This window comes from Ischnura elegans, chromosome 8 (genome assembly GCF_921293095.1).
Source record: "Ischnura elegans chromosome 8, ioIscEleg1.1, whole genome shotgun sequence".
NCBI classification, from domain to species: Eukaryota; Metazoa; Arthropoda; class Insecta; order Odonata; family Coenagrionidae; genus Ischnura; species Ischnura elegans.
In genome coordinates this window covers 94,305,178-94,324,651 of record NC_060253.1, presented here as the reverse complement: position 1 = coordinate 94,324,651, position 19,474 = coordinate 94,305,178, and the positions used below count along the sequence as shown (strand labels likewise).

Genomic DNA, 19,474 nt, shown 5'->3' with positions numbered 1-19,474 from the left:
TCTATTCAATGCGATTATAAATGATCACCAATATGTATAAAGAATCCAATATGTGTAAATAATCCATTCAAAGAATGATGGGGTAGTAAAAAATTCCACTTTAATTTAATCATAATTTATTTTATGGTCAAACCTTGAGATGCTCGAACTGTTTTCAAGATCTTAGTCATACGTCCAGAGGTAACGGGCTCGAAACTGGGGACAGTAGCAAGGGCAAAACTTGTATCTAAACTAGGCGGGGGGAGGCAAGCCGTGGTCGTTCAAGTTGTAACATTTTAGCACAGAAAAGATTGATGAAATCAAGATTTTAAAAAATTATGACTTCGCTTTAGTAGTTTTTAAAAGTGTTTGCTTTAAAAAACTATTGATGTTATTTTAATAATTATATATCATGGAATTTAACATTAAAAAACCACGGAATATTATATCATAGTATAAAAATAAAAATTCTAATTTTAATTCCATATCTTATACTAATATTATTTTTCTTAAAAAAAATGTGTTCAAAACTTTCATTTACTACTCAATTTTCGCTTCTGGGTGGGAGGCTGCCCCCTGCTGCCCCCCCCCCCCGCAGGGTACGCCTATGGACGGTAGGAAAAATATTGACTTTAGAGAGCAGGCACTCCGTAAGTGAAGATACTCATTGACATGGACCTTATCTAATGGGTAAAGACGGTACCCGCCAAGATTTATGCTTAAAGACTCGTGCTAGAAGTTAGCGAATAAACGAGGGGTGATGGTGATAAGCATAACAATGCCTTAGTCATATAGTCCTAAGACATAAAAATGTATTAATCATAAAAGTGGGTAGGCATGAGTAATTTGGAGCTTGGTGAATCAGTGTGATCATATGGGTTGCGTAATTGGGGAGTACAGACCCTTTCGTAAGTACAGTGGAAGTAAGATTGCGTGGAAGAAGTGGGCATTTTGCTACGTACTTGGTGTCAGGCACCTTTTGTTAAAAGTTAAAAGATAGATTTTGAGAGAATGGTACGTGAAGCACGTATGCCGAAGTGAAAAATGATTCTCTCAAAGAAAGTTTTATCCGTTATTTTTTATTAGTACTCGATGTAGCTATCATTCTGGTCGTGTACCCACGGCGGAATGTTTTATATCTACGATTCTATCTGTGGGTGAATGAATTGCCATGGATTCAAGTTATGTTCTGACTTAATTTCAAGTCTTGCATTATTATTTATAGCACCAAAAAATGGGAGGTGAGAGAGAGACATTCTTCGGAATGCCAGTCAGTCTATCACGTTTCGTTCTCATCATAAAACGGCTAATAGTTTACATCGCCAACGTGGAATTTCAATTAAGTCAATGGCTTTATCATGCCACGTCCGTCAAAGTCCCTTGATGGGTGCTTAAACACGCCAGCAAAATCAGTGACTTGTACGGAATACGATCGTAAACTGATGAATGTAAATCACTTAGGAAGAGAAGACAGCGAGTCGTTCGAATTTTACGTTCCTTTTTCCGAGATTTCCTGTGTATACTCTTTGAGTTGAAATGACATTTAGGCGTAAAGAGGCATTTGTCTTTTTATTTATTTATTTTAATTGCACCTGAAAAAAAGCCCAATGAGGCCTTTACATCGAGAATTTCAGCAGAAATCAACAATAGTCGATCACACACATCCATGTCCTGTAGATAGGTGGCGTTGATAGGGGCAACCTACCCAGTCGGGACTTGAATCCGCGACCTTCGGTATGGTAGGCGTCTTAAGGAGTAACAATTTCATTGAGTTCTAATCGCCATGGGATTGGGATGAGTATTTAATCAATTTAGAAAGGCACTTTTTGATCAATACAAACTTACCCCGATGGTTGATTTGAAAGCAAAACTTAGAGCTCTGCGACTTTAAATTCTCATTACGGGAACATACATCCCATATTTTCACGTTTTCTTCATCTGATATAAAAACATTTAACGTTTTCGTGAAAGTCTATTTTCAGAATAAAGTATCAGTATGACTCACAGTGATGATTCCTAAAAATATTTAATGGAACGGAAATGTTCTGGATGGCTATCTCTAAACTATCTATTAAATTATAAAGGAGGGTTCTTGGACCTTAGGATGAATAGAAAGAAATATACATAAATAGAAACACGCAATACAAGGGTCCGTTCACAGGGTAATTTATTAACTGATTCTAGATAACATCTGGGATGGTTCCTTGAGTTAAAATGAAAATTATCTGTTAAGAGTCATTTTCTTTTGGAATAACACTTTTATTGAGTCGTTATTTCCTTCGGATTTGCACTAGTATCTCAAATTATACTTAAAAATTTTGAACACCTTGTAAATTTCTGATTGTAGTCAATAAACCCATATCAAAATTTACCTGTATATCAAATAAAAAAAATTAATCTGAGAAGTTACCGTGATAAAACTCAAATTTGAGATACAGAAAAATTTTAATAGTTATTTATTTGCATATCAACGAAAAATTTCAAGTTGACCACTAATCTTAAACAAGTTAAAAAAGTTACACAAGTTAAACATGTTGTACAAGATAAAAAAGTTAAAAAAGACCGATCGAATGAGGGGACCGACCATTGTCTCAAATACATCACATAGTAAAATAGAAGTACGCTGTTAAACTCTTACGCTGTTCAAGTAAAATAAATATTTAAGTTAGTTGAATATTTTAGTGATAAGCAACTATAGAATCCATTCCTCGATCATTACTCTAAAATAATGTTGTGATGCAGTATTCTCCTATTTCTCTCAAGTGGGAATATTTTATTATAAAATGTTCCATAATATTCGGTAGAGGAAGGGCAAGTCTTGGAAGAATTTTGAGTCAGTAAAATTATGATTTTGATATCTTGGAGTGAAATTTGTCATGTGTACCCAAAAGTAATTTAAGAGTTTTTATAGTCGTTAGGTACATACATAGTATGTACCAACCGACCAAGACAACGTACAGGTATAAAGTATCTCTAAAGTATATGTAAAGTTAAAGTAAACTCGAGAATCATTGAAAATGAAGCTGAGCACATATTGACGAATCTGACCCCACGTGCGGCTTAAAAATCAGCCTCACGTGGGATCCTGACCTAAAATTATGATAAAATAATATGAAAAATCCTTCACCCCCTCTCCTTTCAACCTCCTTCCCTTCATGAACCATTATAAACCCACTCTACGGAAAGAAATACCCGTATTCCCTAAGAAAAAGTGACCAATACCCAGTGGCGTAGCCAGAAATTTCGATTGGAGGGGGATCGGGGGGAGAGGGGGGGTCCAGAACCAGATGGGAAAATTTTGTAAGAACCGGGTACTAAGTAGAAGGTTTTAAATAATTTTTACACTTTTAATAGAAAAACTTCGTTTGTCTCAGAAGAATATTTTGTAAATTCATTATTTTCCAACATTTTGTTTTCTCTTATAAAGCAAAGTTACTGCGTTTATATATTTCGGGGGGGGGGGGGGGGGAGGGAACCGGACCATCTGGACCCCCCTCCTCGCTACGCCACTTACAGCGTCAAAAGTTTTAGGAATACCTACGTGTTCATCATTTCTTGGTTGATGACATAGTGGTTTATTATGGAGTGTTTGAAATTAGGTTGTTTGGCTCAATGTTCATTTGTTTATTGTGTGATATTAGAGTCAATGTATTGTTTTTTACTATAGTTGTCTTTTCTGTTTCTTAATTTGTTATTATATAGGTAGACTTGTTCTTCGTGTGTTTAAATCCGATGCTGCCACCAGGAAATAGCCTACTTGCAGCAATATGTAATAAATAATAATAATAATCTCTAGCAACGGCTGCGAAACGTCAGGAAACAAACCGAATAACTACGCGGGGTACAACCGAAAAAACATCGCCAACAGCCGCATATTTTATGTACAAGTTCATGTGGAATAAATAACAGTCATTGAGGACTTAAAACGCTTGGGCGGAGTTACATCATATTCCCAAAATGCAAACAAAATCTGCATTGAAGTATCACACTCAATTTAAGATAGTGAGGCATTGGATGGTGGGCATCAGTACGCACCTTGCAATGAGCGACATGGCGACCGGAGCGATTCCCATGGTCTTCCCGCCCATGAGATACTCCGAGGTCGTGTTTTGTTTCTTCTTGGCGAAGAATCCGAAGTAGACGCCGATCGAGGCGGAGACGATGAGCATGGCGGCGAAGAGTCCGTAGTCGAGGGCCGAGAAGTGGCGGATCATGGAGGCCGCGAATGCCGGCGTCACGGCTGCCGCCTCATCGTCCGAGAAGGCCTCCGTCACCACGCTACCACCGCCATGGGAAGACGTCCGGAGAGCGCCTTCAACCGTGACGGCGTCCAAGAATTCTGTGGCCTCCTCCATGACACGGAGAGGTGCTCTACCGGGGCTAGAAAGAAAGAAGTGTGAAAAGATTAAAGATTCTGAGGATACTGAGATTTGGGGCCCATACTAGGGAGGGCCGAAAAACGACTTTTTTTCTGCATCAAATTTGTCCCATGCGGGAAAGTTGTCTATTTATATCAGGGTATGAGATCCGAATTGTTTAAAAATGCATTGTAAAAATGTATATTGTTGACCGTACACCTTGTTGGGCAAAGGAGCAGTGGAATAACTTGGGGGATATGAGGGGATTGATCCCCCCAAAATCCTCAGACAAAAAAAAATAATTTAAAACTATGTATAGTTTTGACATATTAACTGCAATTGCTTTAAGTTAAATTTTAAGCGCCAAAATGAGGTAAAATGTATTTCCAGGCATTTCATTTTTCAAAAATTTTCTCGGAACCCATGTAGCCTTGGGGGGCCTTGTAGCCTTGTCACTTCAGGCCATCCCATCCAACCCAAACCATATGCCTAGTTACGCCACCGCAAAGGAGCATAACCAATTATGAGAATTCATGACAAGCTACATTCAGGATATATAGTTTGAGGAGTGACCTCCTTTAATTGCTTCCTGTCGAATCAAAGTGACCTTGTAGACTCCAACAGTAACATTGTAGATTTGTAGATTTAACTGTAAAAATATCGTCTTATGTGACGCGCAGGGGCGCCGACTTACAAAAAATATTGGGGGGGCCCAAACCGGGGACCTTGCCCCAGTAAATTTTATAAGTAGTGAATTTTGAGGTTTGTAAGCATTTTGGAAGAGTCATATGATCAACATTAGAACCCTGATCACTCGAATCTCGATATCTGGACACTCCGGGGAAGATCGACAAGCCTGACACATTTTTTCCTCACATCTTTAACGAATTTTTGGGGGGGCTCGGGCCCCCTCAAGCCCCATGGAGTAGGCGCCACTGGTGACGCGCGTTGCGTCACCAACTAATCTGAAGAAATGTTATAGCAATTTTTCCCGCAAATAGCATGAAAAGTAGGCAAAGAATCGAAAACGGAACATTACGGGTCTATTAGGTTTTGCCAGTTAGCTCTGGTATAAAAAGCTCGGATAAACTCATTTGCCATCTTTGTAAACCTCCTCAAATGCACTTGAAATATTCGACATCGTCCTGGCAAATTAATTTTAATTGTCCTTAACTTTTGCGTTTTTAAATTGGATATAGCACAAAGGCATTAGGTCACCAGTGAGGAACCGCATCATTGTTTTGAAGAATTTGTAAGCAAATTCAATCATACTTGATTTTTGAAAAGTGCGCTGCACGATTCAGTATTTTTCAACTGAATCAACCAAAATCTTCAAAACTCAAATGCAATCGACTCATCGGAACTTGAAGTCATCATCATATACCTATTTTGGTGCGTAATATGATAAAACTATTTTTTAATAATGAGCCAAACTAACACTTAACGCTTCCAACCTCAGGGAGCACAATATGTTCTGATTTGACTTTTTATCTTCATTTAATTTATTAATATACTAACTCTAATTATTTTCAAACTGATAATGGTGCTTCATTGTTTAATGCGTAGTTTTTTATGACAGTATATTTTTTCTTCATTTAATTCGTTTTTATAATAAATTTACTTATCTTTAAATTGATAATGGAGTTTTATAATATAATGAGAGTGTTTTTTTTAAAGTGTTTTACGACAGTGTTTTACATTTGATCCTCACGTGGGATTCATAATCGCCGTAAGGTTCGTATCAGAAAATAGCATTTAAGTACTTGTAAAATTATAAAAAAAACTAGTCATGTAGGTACGTAGGTCAATGAATAAGAAATAGGAATGAAAAATAGCGATGAAATCAGCGGCGGTAATATCTGAAAGGGGATATCATCGGACACCCATTGAGAAAAAAACTAGCGGTTGCCGTTAACCTCCTCATTGTCAGTGCGTCGACTTCCTGCGGGGATCTCCAGGCACTGCTCTGAAGTGCCACGCAAAGAGATCAGGGCAATGTAGTGAAGAGGGTCCCCGCTTTGTGATCGCTGTACAGCGTATTGTAATGCTGAAACGCCTATGAAGGCTTTCCTTCTGGAGAACATCTAGAACTTAATGGCGATGTTTGTAAAATTTTGTTAGCCAAAGAATAGATCATTCATATCAGACTAATTGAGAGTGACCTGTACAAATTCTATTAATGATTTTTATGTACTTGTTGATGATGGAAAGTGTGGCGTCACGTGAATTACTGTGATAGTGTCCTGGTAATGTTTTTTCGAATCCTTCGAACTGTGAGGTTTTCCTTTTAATTGAAAGTGATTTGTAGAAATTCTATTGATGATTTGAATGAACTTGTGAATCACTGTAATAATCGGGTATGGTTTATTCGAATTCTTCGAATTGTGAGATTTTCTTCTAACATGGGTCTTCAGCTCAAAGGTATTCTTCATTATATAGGGTGTAATTGCAACACAATTATCATATTTAATTCACGTGGAAATTACATCACCCTTGTGACATAAAACTCAATCGATTGTAAAAAAAGCCACGTACGCCGGGTAATGACTCTTGGTTATCGTATTATTACGCATGAATTTAAGATATTTTATTTTCTTGTGTATTACATTAAAAGTTACTGTTGATGTTACTATATTAAGGAAGGATGAAAACAAATAATTAATCCTCGACGGCAGTTAAGAGATAACGTGGTAAACTTTTGCTTCTCTGAAAGACTATTTGAAGGCATTGCATTTACATTAAATGCTTAGAGGTGGTTCATGATCAATATGCTATATCCTAATAATTCACCCTAGCATTGTCCAATCATGAGACTTGAATCCCCGGTGATGTATACTCCATATTACTACTACCTCATTTTAGAATTCGATCTAACTTAAGGAATATTCTATTGCGAGAAACCCTGTCACTCTCCCAGAGAATTTATCGCATCCCTAAATTTCCTTATTTAAATATTCATGATGGTGGACGGGTTTAGTGTGATGATGGAAACTGTAGGTATTGTAAGGTTTTCAAAGACTAGCTTTGCAAGTAGCCCGAGATTATTTTTTGGGACCGGGGAAGAGGCATTTACACACTAAGCGGGGATGGCAAGAGAAACGAAACGAAAATGCTTCGTTTCAACCCGGAGGGAAACGAAAATACGAAACCTAAGTAAAGTTTCGTTGCTGCACGAAATTAAAATCACCAAGGAGTTTAGTTCCGACCCCGGACGAAACGTTACTCCCGGGAACGAAACGAAATTAATCGAAACTCCGCTGCTCATAGTTAAGTTTCGTTAGGGGGAATAGTTTATAACCATTTTATGACAGAATATAGAGGTTAAAACATTAAGGTTAAAAATCGAATGACCGGTTTACGTCCACCGTTCTCCTGTTAGTGGTAAAAATATGATTGTCCCATGCATCTAATGGCGGTCGGCCGAACCTCTACTTTTCATTCAACCATACTTGGTACTCGGTGTGTGGGTCGAAACTAAACCATTCGAAGGTGAAGCACGTGGTCCCTCCGGTGCGAAACATTATCTGTGTCTTGTTCCGTCCTAGAGTTTTACTTGGCTTTTTTTTGGGAGTCGCTCGCCGTCAAGGCAACTTTGTGTTCTCGCTTACTGGGAGCACTACATACTGGTGTGCGACTTTACTTGTGCGCCAAGAAAGTCTTTCTTTCAATAGTGAATAAACAATTATTTCATTGATCGGCGACAACAACTGCCTGATCAACTATGCCTGGCGGGGACGCCATGGCATCAACAATTTCAGAAGACGACGACACGCTCTCTGCTGTGAGCTTGTATTCCGAAGATGACATCGAATTGATTGCTGCTGCCAACGACAACGGTGCCTCTTCCTGCGACGCAACCTCCCACGTTCCGGCATCGGTAAGTCACAGTGTGGCTTCCCCTCCTTCTATCCCTGATGTTCATATCCCAAATAGAAAATTAATTACAATTTCCGTGCCAGAAAAAGTTACCTTCGATCCTTGTTTCCGCAAACTTGCCGGCCTTCCGCCAATTTCTGCCGCTGTGGCAGCTGCTGTTGATTTTGAATCGACTCAACGTCCATCTACTTCTAAAACTAACCTTGCATTAGAATCTGACGCCGCTGACGCGGGTGACGAAGATTGTCGACATCCTTCGAGATCATCTAAAAGGAAATGCCTTAGAAAATCACCCACTTTGACTGAATATGCTCCGGTTCCGGTATCAAACCAGTTCGCTTCACTCTCGGATAGCCATGACTGGCCATGACGATCCTTTAGCTGAACCGCCGCCAGTGCCATCTACCTCCTCAACCCTGAATCAAAATTTACGTGACCAGCCATCAGCGCCATCTGAACGCCAGCCTCGAAATCAACCCAGATCGTCTATTCCAACGATATTCCTGAAGGATCCTTCAAATTGGTCTATTAAATTCAGAGCAATTAAATCCGCATGTGAATTTCCGCCAATTTGTCACTCAACTGGCGCGAATGTTAAATGTCAACCGTCCACAAGCTCCGATTTTCGCTCGCTAGTTCGTCTCTTCTCTGAAAAAAATGGGAATATTTTACTTACCAACTCCCTGAAGATAAGAAGACGTACTTACTAATTCGCGGACTCCTCACTGATACTACCACTGAGGAAATCAAGTCATCTCTTGCTGATCGAAATCTTTTCCCGGAAGATGTCGTGAAGTTACGCACTACCAGACCAACCCGCCGCGAACAGGAGCGCCGTGATAGAATTCTTGCTGACGATCCTACAACCATACTTCCAACGCCACCCACCAGATTGCTCCCGCTCTTCCAGATAAAAATTTCTTCGCAAGAGGACCGCCCCAGATACGAAGCCATCACCAATCTCTGCGATCTTGGTGTAACTTTTGAATCTTTCAAACCCTCCCCCGGTCCACCACAATGTAAAAATTGTCAACGTTTCGGCCACACGCAAAAATCTTGTGGCATGTCGCCTAGATGCGTCCGCTGTGGTGATCTCCATTCTCATACTGAATGCACTGTCGTAAAACCGGCTCCGGCTACCTGCGCTAACTGTAAGCAAAATCATCCGGCTAACTACCGGCAGTGCCCTGCATATGTTACTTACTTAGAGCGTCTGCAAGCTTCGCGCCGCGCCGCCTCCACTCCTGCTGCTCCGCAAATTCAATTAACCAGCGCTTTCCCCTCTCTTCCTACTCCTACCTCCCCTCCTCCCGCTACCCAAACTCAACCCGCTCCTCTACATGAAACCATTAATTCCTTATTTACCCCATCTGTGAAAAGCAAAATTTTCTCCTGGATTTCCCAACTAATTAAAAAACCTATTGCCCCCTCTCATAAACCCAAAACCGATATCCTTCTAGAAGAAATTATTCAAGGTGCTCTCTTGCTATTCAGCGATGTCTAGCACAAGAAAGGCAAGTCAATTGAGAATCCTTCAATGGAATATCAATGGAATCTCCAACAAAATAGAAGAGCTGCTGCACTTAATGCAAGACACTCTTATTGATTTGGCTCTTGTCCAAGAAACTCATCTCACCCCTGGAAAAAATATTTTCACTCCTGGATTTAGGCAATTTCGAAAAGATCGTGAGGGAAAATCTGGTGGGGGCGTACTAGCCCTAGTAAAATCTTCCCTTCAATCAACTCAGCTGCAGTCTCCTGATGCTAAATCGCTCGATGCAGTGGGATCTCCACCGCAATAGGAAAAATCAACACGTGGTCAATATATCACCCGCCAAAAAAGCTCGAAAAGGAGGATCTTCGTGCATTCAACATGCTACTTACCGAACGTGCTTTCCTCGGAGGCGATTTTAATGCTAAGCACTCCCAATGGGGAGCTTCCACTTCGAATGCCGCAGGAAAAAAACTACTATTCATCGCAAAGGAGCGGTCTGCTGCCATCCTCTCGCCTGCAAGTTTCACTCACTACGGCGCTCACGGACGCGACGATATTTTGGATATTGCTTTTGCCACAAACCTCCCCCAAATTGACCAACCCTGCACTATTGATTCTTCAGCCTCCGACCACCTCCCAATCCTTTTTACCCTCAATTGTTCTCCTACTTCCTGCATTCCTACCCCCAAATCAGCCATCAACTTTAAAAAATTTTCCCGACTCATCAGAGACAATCTGCACAGCCTTCAAGAGCTTCCACTTTCTACCCGCGCTGACGCCGATACCTGCATAAACAAGCTCACCGATACCATCCGCCACTGTACTGAAAATGCCAAATTCATCATTCCATCGGAAAAATCCAATGATGCCTTACCATTGGAAATTCTCCAAAAAATGCGAGAAAGAAACAAGGCTCGTAAATTTTGGCAATCGCAAAGGACGAGAGAGAGCCATGAAAAATTTAAAGCGCTCAGAAACAGAGTCAACTCTCTTCTTCGCTCGCACCGCCAGTCCTTATGGGACAAGAAAATCGCCTCTCTCTCTACTTCAGATAATTCAGTATGGAGAATGGTCCGGGTTCTCAAAAACCCGCGTCGAGCAACTCCCCCGCTCTCCTGCGAAAACAACACCGCTTCCACGGATGAAGAAAAAGCTTCACTTTTCCGAACAATTTTGGAAAAGCGTTTTATGAATAACCTCCCATCAGATATGGATGAAGAAGCAGAAGAACATTGGCTAAGCCTTCAACACTGCCCTTCCGATCAACCTGCCGCAACGTCTGCCAGTGAACTCACTGACATTATTGCCAACCTGAAAACCAAGTCTGCTCCCGGTCCTGATGCGATATCAAATAAAATCCTTAAACATCTTCCCTCTCCTGCAATAGCCTTCCTTTCCGATTTATTCAACTTCCTTTTTCAAATATCGTATTTTCCAACCTCATGGAAATGCGCAAAAGTAATTATGATTCTCAAACCATCGAAACTTGCAACTAACCCTTCCTCCTATCGCCCCATTTCCCTCCTGAATACCCACTCGAAACTATTTGAATCCGTAATTCACTCCCGACTCCTTCATCACCTTTCCCTTCATAATTGCATCAGGCCGGAGCAGACTGGTTTTCGTCGCCACACCTCAACCACGCACCAGATACTACGCCTGATGGAATCAATCATCGGCGGTTTCAAGCATCGATGGATCACGCAAGCCGTTTTCCTGGACTTGGAGGCAGCTTTTGACAGGGTTTGGACCCTGGGCCTTGTACTCAAACTCTCCTTCCTCCCGATCCCTATCTACCTCTAGAAATTAATCCAATCTTTTACCTTTGCCCGCACATTTTATGTACAAGTCAATTTCTCATTTTCCGATACTGCAGCCATCTCCTCTGGTGTTCCCCAAGGAGCAATTCTCTTCCCAACCCTTTTCAACATATTCATAAATGACCTTCCCACCATTCCTGGCACTTCTTCCTTTCTGTACGCTGATGACACCACCTTCACTGCCCAGGGTTCAAACCCTCGATCGACGGCTGAACTCCTCCAAAGGCAGATTGATGAATACGAAGAATGGGCTAATTCCTGGAAACTAACAGCAAATCCGCGAAAATGTGTCCACGTCGCTTTCTCTCGCCGCCCAAAGGCAGGGATTGGAGAACCATTATTCTACGGCAACACAGAAATTCCTCGAGCTGTAATAACCACATTCCTTGGAGTAATTCTTGATCAGAGAATGCGCTGGAAGCAACATATCACCTACTCTACCGGTAAAGCAATGGCTGCCGCAACTTCACTTGGACCCCTGCTCCATCGCAACTCAAAACTTTCTCTGAAGACTAAACTGCTTATTTACCACTCCATGGTAAAGCCATTACTCACATACGCCTCGCCAGTATGGCTCATGGCGGCGAAAACCCACCTGAAGAAAGTGCAAACAACAGAAAATAAGATTGTTAGGAAGATTGCAGGGGCGCCATGGTTCCTGCGCAACAAGGATATCCGGAAAGATTTAAAAATTACCCCTATATTAACAGACCTCAAATCAAATTTGGTAACTTTTGAAAAATCACTGGCATTGACGGAAAATAATCTACTTATACATCTTTGGGATTATATTCCTACCCCTACTGAAACGCATAAACCCCCTAAAATTGCCCTCCTCCCCAACCATTTCCCTTCCCCATAAATTTTTACCAATTGCCACACTGTGACTACCTTGAGTAATTTTACCTGCAACGACGATATAAGAAACACACCATAGACAGCCAAATTGGCTGGTAGTGGTGACTACCATAAAATGAAATTTCGGCGTGGCGTGGCGTGGCGAGTTTTACTTCAGTTTTGACCCGAAGTAGTTTTGACTCAGATTTCGTTTCGACCCTAAGTTCAGCTCCCCGGGTTTAAATGCATATCGTCTCGTTTCTACATTTCGCTCCCAGGAACGAAACTATTGAAATTTTACTGCTTTAGACTTACCCTTTACATCCCTGACTCTAAGAGCGATTGTAATTGTCTGCAACTGTTAATCGTTGAGCTTTTTTGAACGATAGCGTTGAGCGAGTATTGACAATACGATTGTGGAATCTCACCCATTTTGTGATATATGATGTTTCAGACAGAAATAATCGCACATTTTCTTCCAATCGCGCATCTTCCATCTTCAATCATAATTATTTTATGCCCTTAAAAAACCAGAGCAATAAAATGTTGAAAAGCCTGGATACCCAAGAAAAACCGTTTTCATGGTAACCGCGAAGTGTAACAAAAAAATAGTTTGCGCTGCCATAGCTCAGTAACTAAGGAGTTGCGACTCTTATGTTTACAGATAAAAAAATGCTTAAATCATCTCTGTTACCACCTCCTGGGGTATCGCAGATTCCTCACGGAACACCCTGTGTACAGCCATTGGAATGACCGAAAGGGTAGTGACCGACATAGGACCGACATGACAAGCATCAGTTGTGAATAACATAGGTCGTGACTGACCATTCGCGATTGAATGACTCAATTGAATGGTGAACGGTGCTCGACATCACTTGACCGACACGACCGACTTGGCCCATCACTCGCCACGCTCACTCGATTTGAAGTCCGGTCGTGGACTGTATTTTTGAGGAATACAGATAATACCTACTATCGCGGGACACTGAATCCCCAGTAACCTTCCCTCTGGCTGCGTGCCTTTTAGCGCGTCGCAGGGTTTTTATTTCTCTTTCGTGTTGGGAATAACAAGTGATCTCCTTTGGTTGCTATTAGTGATTCTGGCCGTCCTTAAAGCTTTGATGTTCACTTCAAAATAAAATAAACAACGTGAGAAGCATGGAAAGTCTCATTGTTGCGTATTCAAGTGTAGTACCTTACCTCAAATGGGATTAGCTACATTAAAAGCAATATAATCGGTAGTATAATCGAGGAAAGCAATGTAAATATTCGGTAAGGCCATTGTAATAGAAAGTAGCTTTAATGAACTAGAGCGAAAATCTATGGAGACGACGCTATTGGACGCGGACAGGAGGTGATATGGGAGCTGAAATTCAATTTTGGATACTCAAATCGACTGGAGTAAATATCAGTGATTAAGAATTGTGCTGAAGAAAGTGCAATTAAGGCTTACTAACGTATTGCTAATAAACGGTAGAATTATTATGTCTTTTCTCATGAGGTTTCATGAGGCAGCCACACCTTTATCTTAAATGTGATATTGCCAATGTCTATTTAAAATTGTAAAAATATATTATCGCGGATCGGAAACTTTTTCAGCTCTTATTGATGATAATGCCGAAAGATGAGGGTGGGCCTGAAGATACGTTTTAGAGACGAAAATCCGTGGGCTAATGGGATTTTAAGAAAAATAGAGCTTTGAAAAGCTGCCAACTACAACTAATTTCTAAAAGATTTTCACTTGCATCGAGTAACGTGTATATAACACGTATAAATAAATAACAGAAGAGTCTTATTGGAGGAGGAAACTTAAGCTTCTTAAGCTAGTTTTAAATTATACTGGAGCCGACGGAAATGTTCAAATATTGTATAACGGTGCGCAAAAAAGGAGACGGCAGTCCGGAGACGGACTGTGTTCTTCCTTTGGGGAAGTAAGCGATCTGAAGTCGAAAACAGCTGACCCTAACTCCATGAAGTACTATCGTCAGTTCAAGTGCTGAAACTTGCCGTTATCGCTCCCTGTTAGTTACTGTAACTATTTTTGTATGTATTTTCTTAGGCTGACTTGTTTAAATAATAAGCACTGGCTCAAAGTGAAACTAATTTCCGTGAAAATCTTCTATTTTTCGTTTTACCTACTGACTCTGCGGGTCAAACTCTTTAAGTTCCATTTGGGGTAATCGTGGAAATAAGCTAAGATATATTAAAGCAAGCCATAAATGTATTTAATTTTTTTCAAATAATTTTGCATGCAGTGTGTGTACCATTTAATATTCAGCTGCCAAAAAAAAGCGATTCGACCGATTGACCTATATTTTCCACTATAGTAACGGAAAATTTAAGTATACCGAAACCGAAACGGGGATGGTCAAGTGGGCAACAGGTCTGGCTTTTCACCCAAAGGACCCGGCTTCAAGGCCCGGGTGAAGCCTATGGAGACCTAAGGAACTACCCCCGTTATCCTGATTGTGTAAATATTGTCATGCTTACCGCTTAGTCAGGTGTGAGCTTTTCGCTTACTATCCCGAACTAACCTATTGCCAAATCGTTTAGTGAGTGCATGATAGCGTCATTAAACGAGATACATATTCATTCAGGAAATTCTCTGTACTGTGAATAAGTGCAGGACTTACGCTTCAGTTTGCGATGGTATTTGTCTATATAAGGGATCCCCAAACCACGACCCTAGGGGTAGAGCGGCCCAAGAGGCCCTATTATCCGGCCGGCAGGGGGTCCAAAACGAGGGGGAAGAAAATTTTGAAAGCAGGGTACTGAGTAGAGAGTTTTAAACTAATTTTAAAACTTTTCATAACCGAAAAAAACTTGATTCTTCAAATAAATCTTTTACAAATTCGCGACTTTTTCAACAATTTGTTTTCTTTTAGGAAGCAAAGTAATTGCAAACGATTTTAAATTTCCTGGTGAATAATATTTTGGTTTCCTTCTCGGTTTCCACGCAAGGTTAATTCAGTCGTATCGGCCGACGTTTCGGAAAACGACTTGTCTTCCATCCTCAAGGCGTGTTAGTGTCTGTTTGTTCAGACAGTTACATGTATTGAGAGTGGGAGACATGTCGTTTTCCGAAACGTTAGCCAATGCGACTGAATTAACCACGAATATTAAAATAGAGGATCCTCGAGTTGAGCCTAAAGTGTTGTCGCCCACCGCGCATTCAAATGGGTTTACAGAAATTGCCATTTGCGTCGCTGACGGTCAAATTGGTCCGAGTTTCAGGGGGAAATAAGGTATAAATAGGGGTATTAATCGAAATTTACATTCATGATGGTGCTCTTTATCAATTTGATAACCCTTCAATGCTCTTCCTCTAAATTACAAACATTATACCTACTGCAAAATATTGAGAAAAAAAAACTCGATCGCATTGCACTCATTACCACGCCGCGGACATTTTTGGAAACCTATTAAAATGAGACCGAAGTGGCAACTGAAATCAACATTCTGAGGGATGCAATTTGGCTTCCTCTATAAACTCCCCTTGGAATCAACAAAGTAATTATGTTTTCATATTTTGGGGGGGTAGGTCCGGACCCCCAGGGTAAGCCATTGCTTGTTTGGCACCCTCCCATTTGAGCGAACTCCTTACTTTTTCGTCGTGCACGGCCGGAGCAGACGTAAACGGCGGCGCGGTGGCCTGCAGATCGGGTGGTGGCTCCGCGTTCCGCTCTTGAGGGCGCTGCTGCCGAGGAGGAGGCCGCCTTTCCTTCGTCCACGTGCTCGGTGCGGTCCGATTGGACGGAGCGGATGGAGGTGATTACGGTGGACGCAGCCAGTTGGGAGTGAGCGGCCTTTTTAAGTGGCGTGCCATGTCCAGCGGCGCCGTGGCCAGCGGCCGATTTACCATCCCTCCCCCGCCCCACCCCCCTTCCAACACTCCCCCCTACTACCCCAGGAAGCTCCCCGTAATTCAAGGGAGGCGTAGTACACGCATTATGCCATTAAGTGACCTTCCTTAACCATCAGTTCTCTCTTGCCGCCTCTTGCATTCCCTTGTCCTTGCCCCAGTGATGGGTGCCATGCGGTAAGGGGTATAATCCAAGCAATGGCTTCGACCATAGGGTGGTTGTTTTTAAGTCGAGCTAGGATGTTCGATTTTCCGTCATAAAATAGATGTGCCCAGCGTGTACGCATGGGATAGCGCCCTTAAAGTGTATGCGCAGGAGAACCAACGGGTCGCAAACATTGAGGTCACGTGACGCACATGCTTTAAAATGATCATGCCTCTATATCTGTACTGTTTTCAGAGTTTTAACGTTATGTAAGTAGGCGTTGAAGGAATTAAAACTTTGATTTTTCCACGTGGTGAGTTATTTTGCCCGACGACGTTTTCGTTTCCTTAAAAGTTAAAGGTACCTTGAAAAAGTGACGCGTAACGAAACTATTAAAGTCAAAACAAATCACCATGTGGAAAAAGCAAAGTTTTATTCATTCAACCCCTACGATAGAGAACTTACACCAAATCACCCCCGATACGATTACTTTAAATAGTAATTTCATTCTTTCTCTACCTTAACAATTTTCCCTTAGGTGCTGAAGTCCGAAAAGCATAAAATATGGTAAATTTTGCTGTAGTGACCCATTGAGACCTAAACTGGGAGTTTCAAAACGAATAGCTGGGTTTTATGGCTTCATAATATTAATTAAATTAAACTTACAGCTATAAATCATGCATCAAATGAAAGAGATGCTCAAAATGTTTTGTTTGTTGGCATAGTGGCGTAACTATGGGGGGGGGGGGATGAGGGGATGTATCCCCCCCCAAAACCTCTGAGAAATCAAAAAAATATATGTAATTCTTGTCTCGATTTGATATATAATAACGAGATGTGGGTCAATTGACCCACATCTCGTGATCTAAAAATATATATATATATATAATAAGGGGTCGTGAAGCATAAAGTTTGATATATAATAACTGCATCTGCTAAAAGTTAAATAAGTGCCAAAATGATGTAAAATGCATTTTCAGGCATGCTATTTTTCAAAACTTTTCATGAAAACCCGTTTCCTGGGGGGGCCCCCACTAACCCCCCTCATCCCCCCCAAAGCTCCCTCACCACCCCTAATTAATTACCCCAAAGTACATTCCTAATTACGTCACTGTTTTGGCACCAGTTCACATGTGTGCATAAGTTTTTATTAATAAATACTGTAAGGCGCTAAAACCACACTTTCCGTAATTTATTTTGAAAAACCCGATACATTGAGGCATCGAAAGTATCAATCCGTGCTCCATAAAAGCTCTGAAAAATTTAGAGGCTCAGGCAGCATCAAATTCGTATCGGATGCGGACCAAAAATGGCCTCAAAAAAGACATTATTCATACGGGAGAATTTCAACTTACTGTATAAATTTCGCGTTGAAGGATGAGGTATTGGAACCTGATTGTGAGCCATCGCGCCCTCTGAAATGCAGAGGCTCATTGGTAGTCACGTTCAGACTTCACGTAAGTAAAAGATCCGTTGGTCACACCTGTCATCAAGTGAAGTTTGAACGTGGAGGTATCCAATTCATAGTGGGAGCTCAATCTTTTTTTAACACCTTCTTTTGGGCCTTGAATTACAAGTGATCATAATGGAATCGTATATTACTCATCTATACGATTTATTAGAGGCATGAGGAATACATTATGCATTGAGCTATCCAATGACTTTCATTCGGATTCCACTGGTAATATCGAATCTTCCTGTAGTTCTTATAGCTGAAATATTCGAATTTTATTTAATATTTCCGGTCGCCGTATATCTGACGTCAGAGAGGACTTAGAGCGGTAAAATTTTTCGTTTCATCTATAGAAAATGCCGTTTTAGATTAGCTTTGTGATAATTTTTTAAAAATCTCAGTTCCCGTCTAAGCAAAAGCTGACTGCGTCATCGCTGACCAGCCGATACGCTATAAATACCGTGATATGGAGGCTGAAATAATGGCCCTATCTGAAAAAAGACAGGGCGATGTGGGCGTGAACCTTACTATCAGTCTAACTTGATGATATATCTCCGTTTCAATGGATGACTTGCATATCATCGTGTTGAAAATCACGCTCTAGTTTCGTTTTAACTCTGATTACACGTTCCTGCCTGTATTCATGAATGAGGAGTCCAAAGGGCACTTAGTTAAGCCTGCTGATTATATTGAGACGGCAGAAGTTACTTTTATCAATAAACACGCTCATATCGATGTGGAGTAGTTAATGTTGCGATTTTTCTCGCATTAGGGTTTGAAAACACCATGAATATATGAGAACTTAAGTATGAAATTAACAAACATATGAAAGTATGAATATGAATGAGTTAATAAAGACGAGGCGGGAAAAATTAAATAAGAGACTCCAGGTATCATATACTTTATAATATTTCAATTCCTTTTCCATTGCATAGTATGGAAACAGTGGGAGCTTAGAATTGTATATTTGTTACTTTAATGCAAAATAGCAGCAACATGTGATGTGCTTCTTACCACAGTTTAGTTCACCCACATTCTTCATGCTGTCAGCACGATATACTTATGGCATGCTTGCCTATTCCTAAAATTAGCATATTTTGATAGTTAATGCTTTTATTTTGGCAGCTTAAAGAGTCAATAGCAAAATTATAACCTTAAACTACTTTTTTGGTCGGCGAGGGGACATAAAAACGGATTTTCCTCAATCCAACACGTAAAAAATAACCATACGTAAGTTAGATATCTGTAAATTCTTTTATGGCCATCTTATTTGACTTTGCAATAAGCATTTTTGATGCTGAATGTAATTACAGTACAATAATGTCGGTTAAATAATTAGTTAACATGATACTTTCAGGCTGCTGAAACTTTTTAAAAGGAATCCAAATGAAAAACTTCCTAAATGCTGTATTATTGCTGGCCCAAAAATCCAAGCAATAATCCCCAGCCTTATTTAATTTAAAAATGAACTGCAATCAGCGTAATGGTGAGTTTGGTCCTTGAATATTTTTCATGAAATGCATTTTGGTTTTATTCATTGCTTAGATTTGCTCAGCTCGAATTGAGTTGTCAACAAACACATAACTACCGTGTGTGTAAACAAATCTCCAAGCAATTGTTGATTATCAGTAATGTCCGTGTACTCTGCA

At 40.7% G+C, this 19,474-nt stretch overlaps 1 protein-coding gene across 4 annotated transcripts in view; it reads right to left on the bottom strand.

The window, feature by feature from the left end:
* Positions 1-19,474, bottom strand: part of LOC124163526 (sodium-coupled monocarboxylate transporter 1-like) — a 57,394-nt gene that overhangs the window by 24,850 nt on the left and 13,070 nt on the right. Inside the window, exons 1-2 of one of the 4 annotated variants that reach the window (XM_046540492.1) lie at positions 15,970-16,174; positions 4,015-4,359 (exon numbers count right to left, since the gene is read on the bottom strand). In XM_046540492.1, the coding sequence (XP_046396448.1) occupies positions 4,015-4,334 (320 nt within the window). In that variant the 5' untranslated portion in view covers positions 4,335-4,359; positions 15,970-16,174. The other 3 variants (XM_046540489.1, XM_046540490.1, XM_046540493.1) reach the window with 3 other exon arrangements.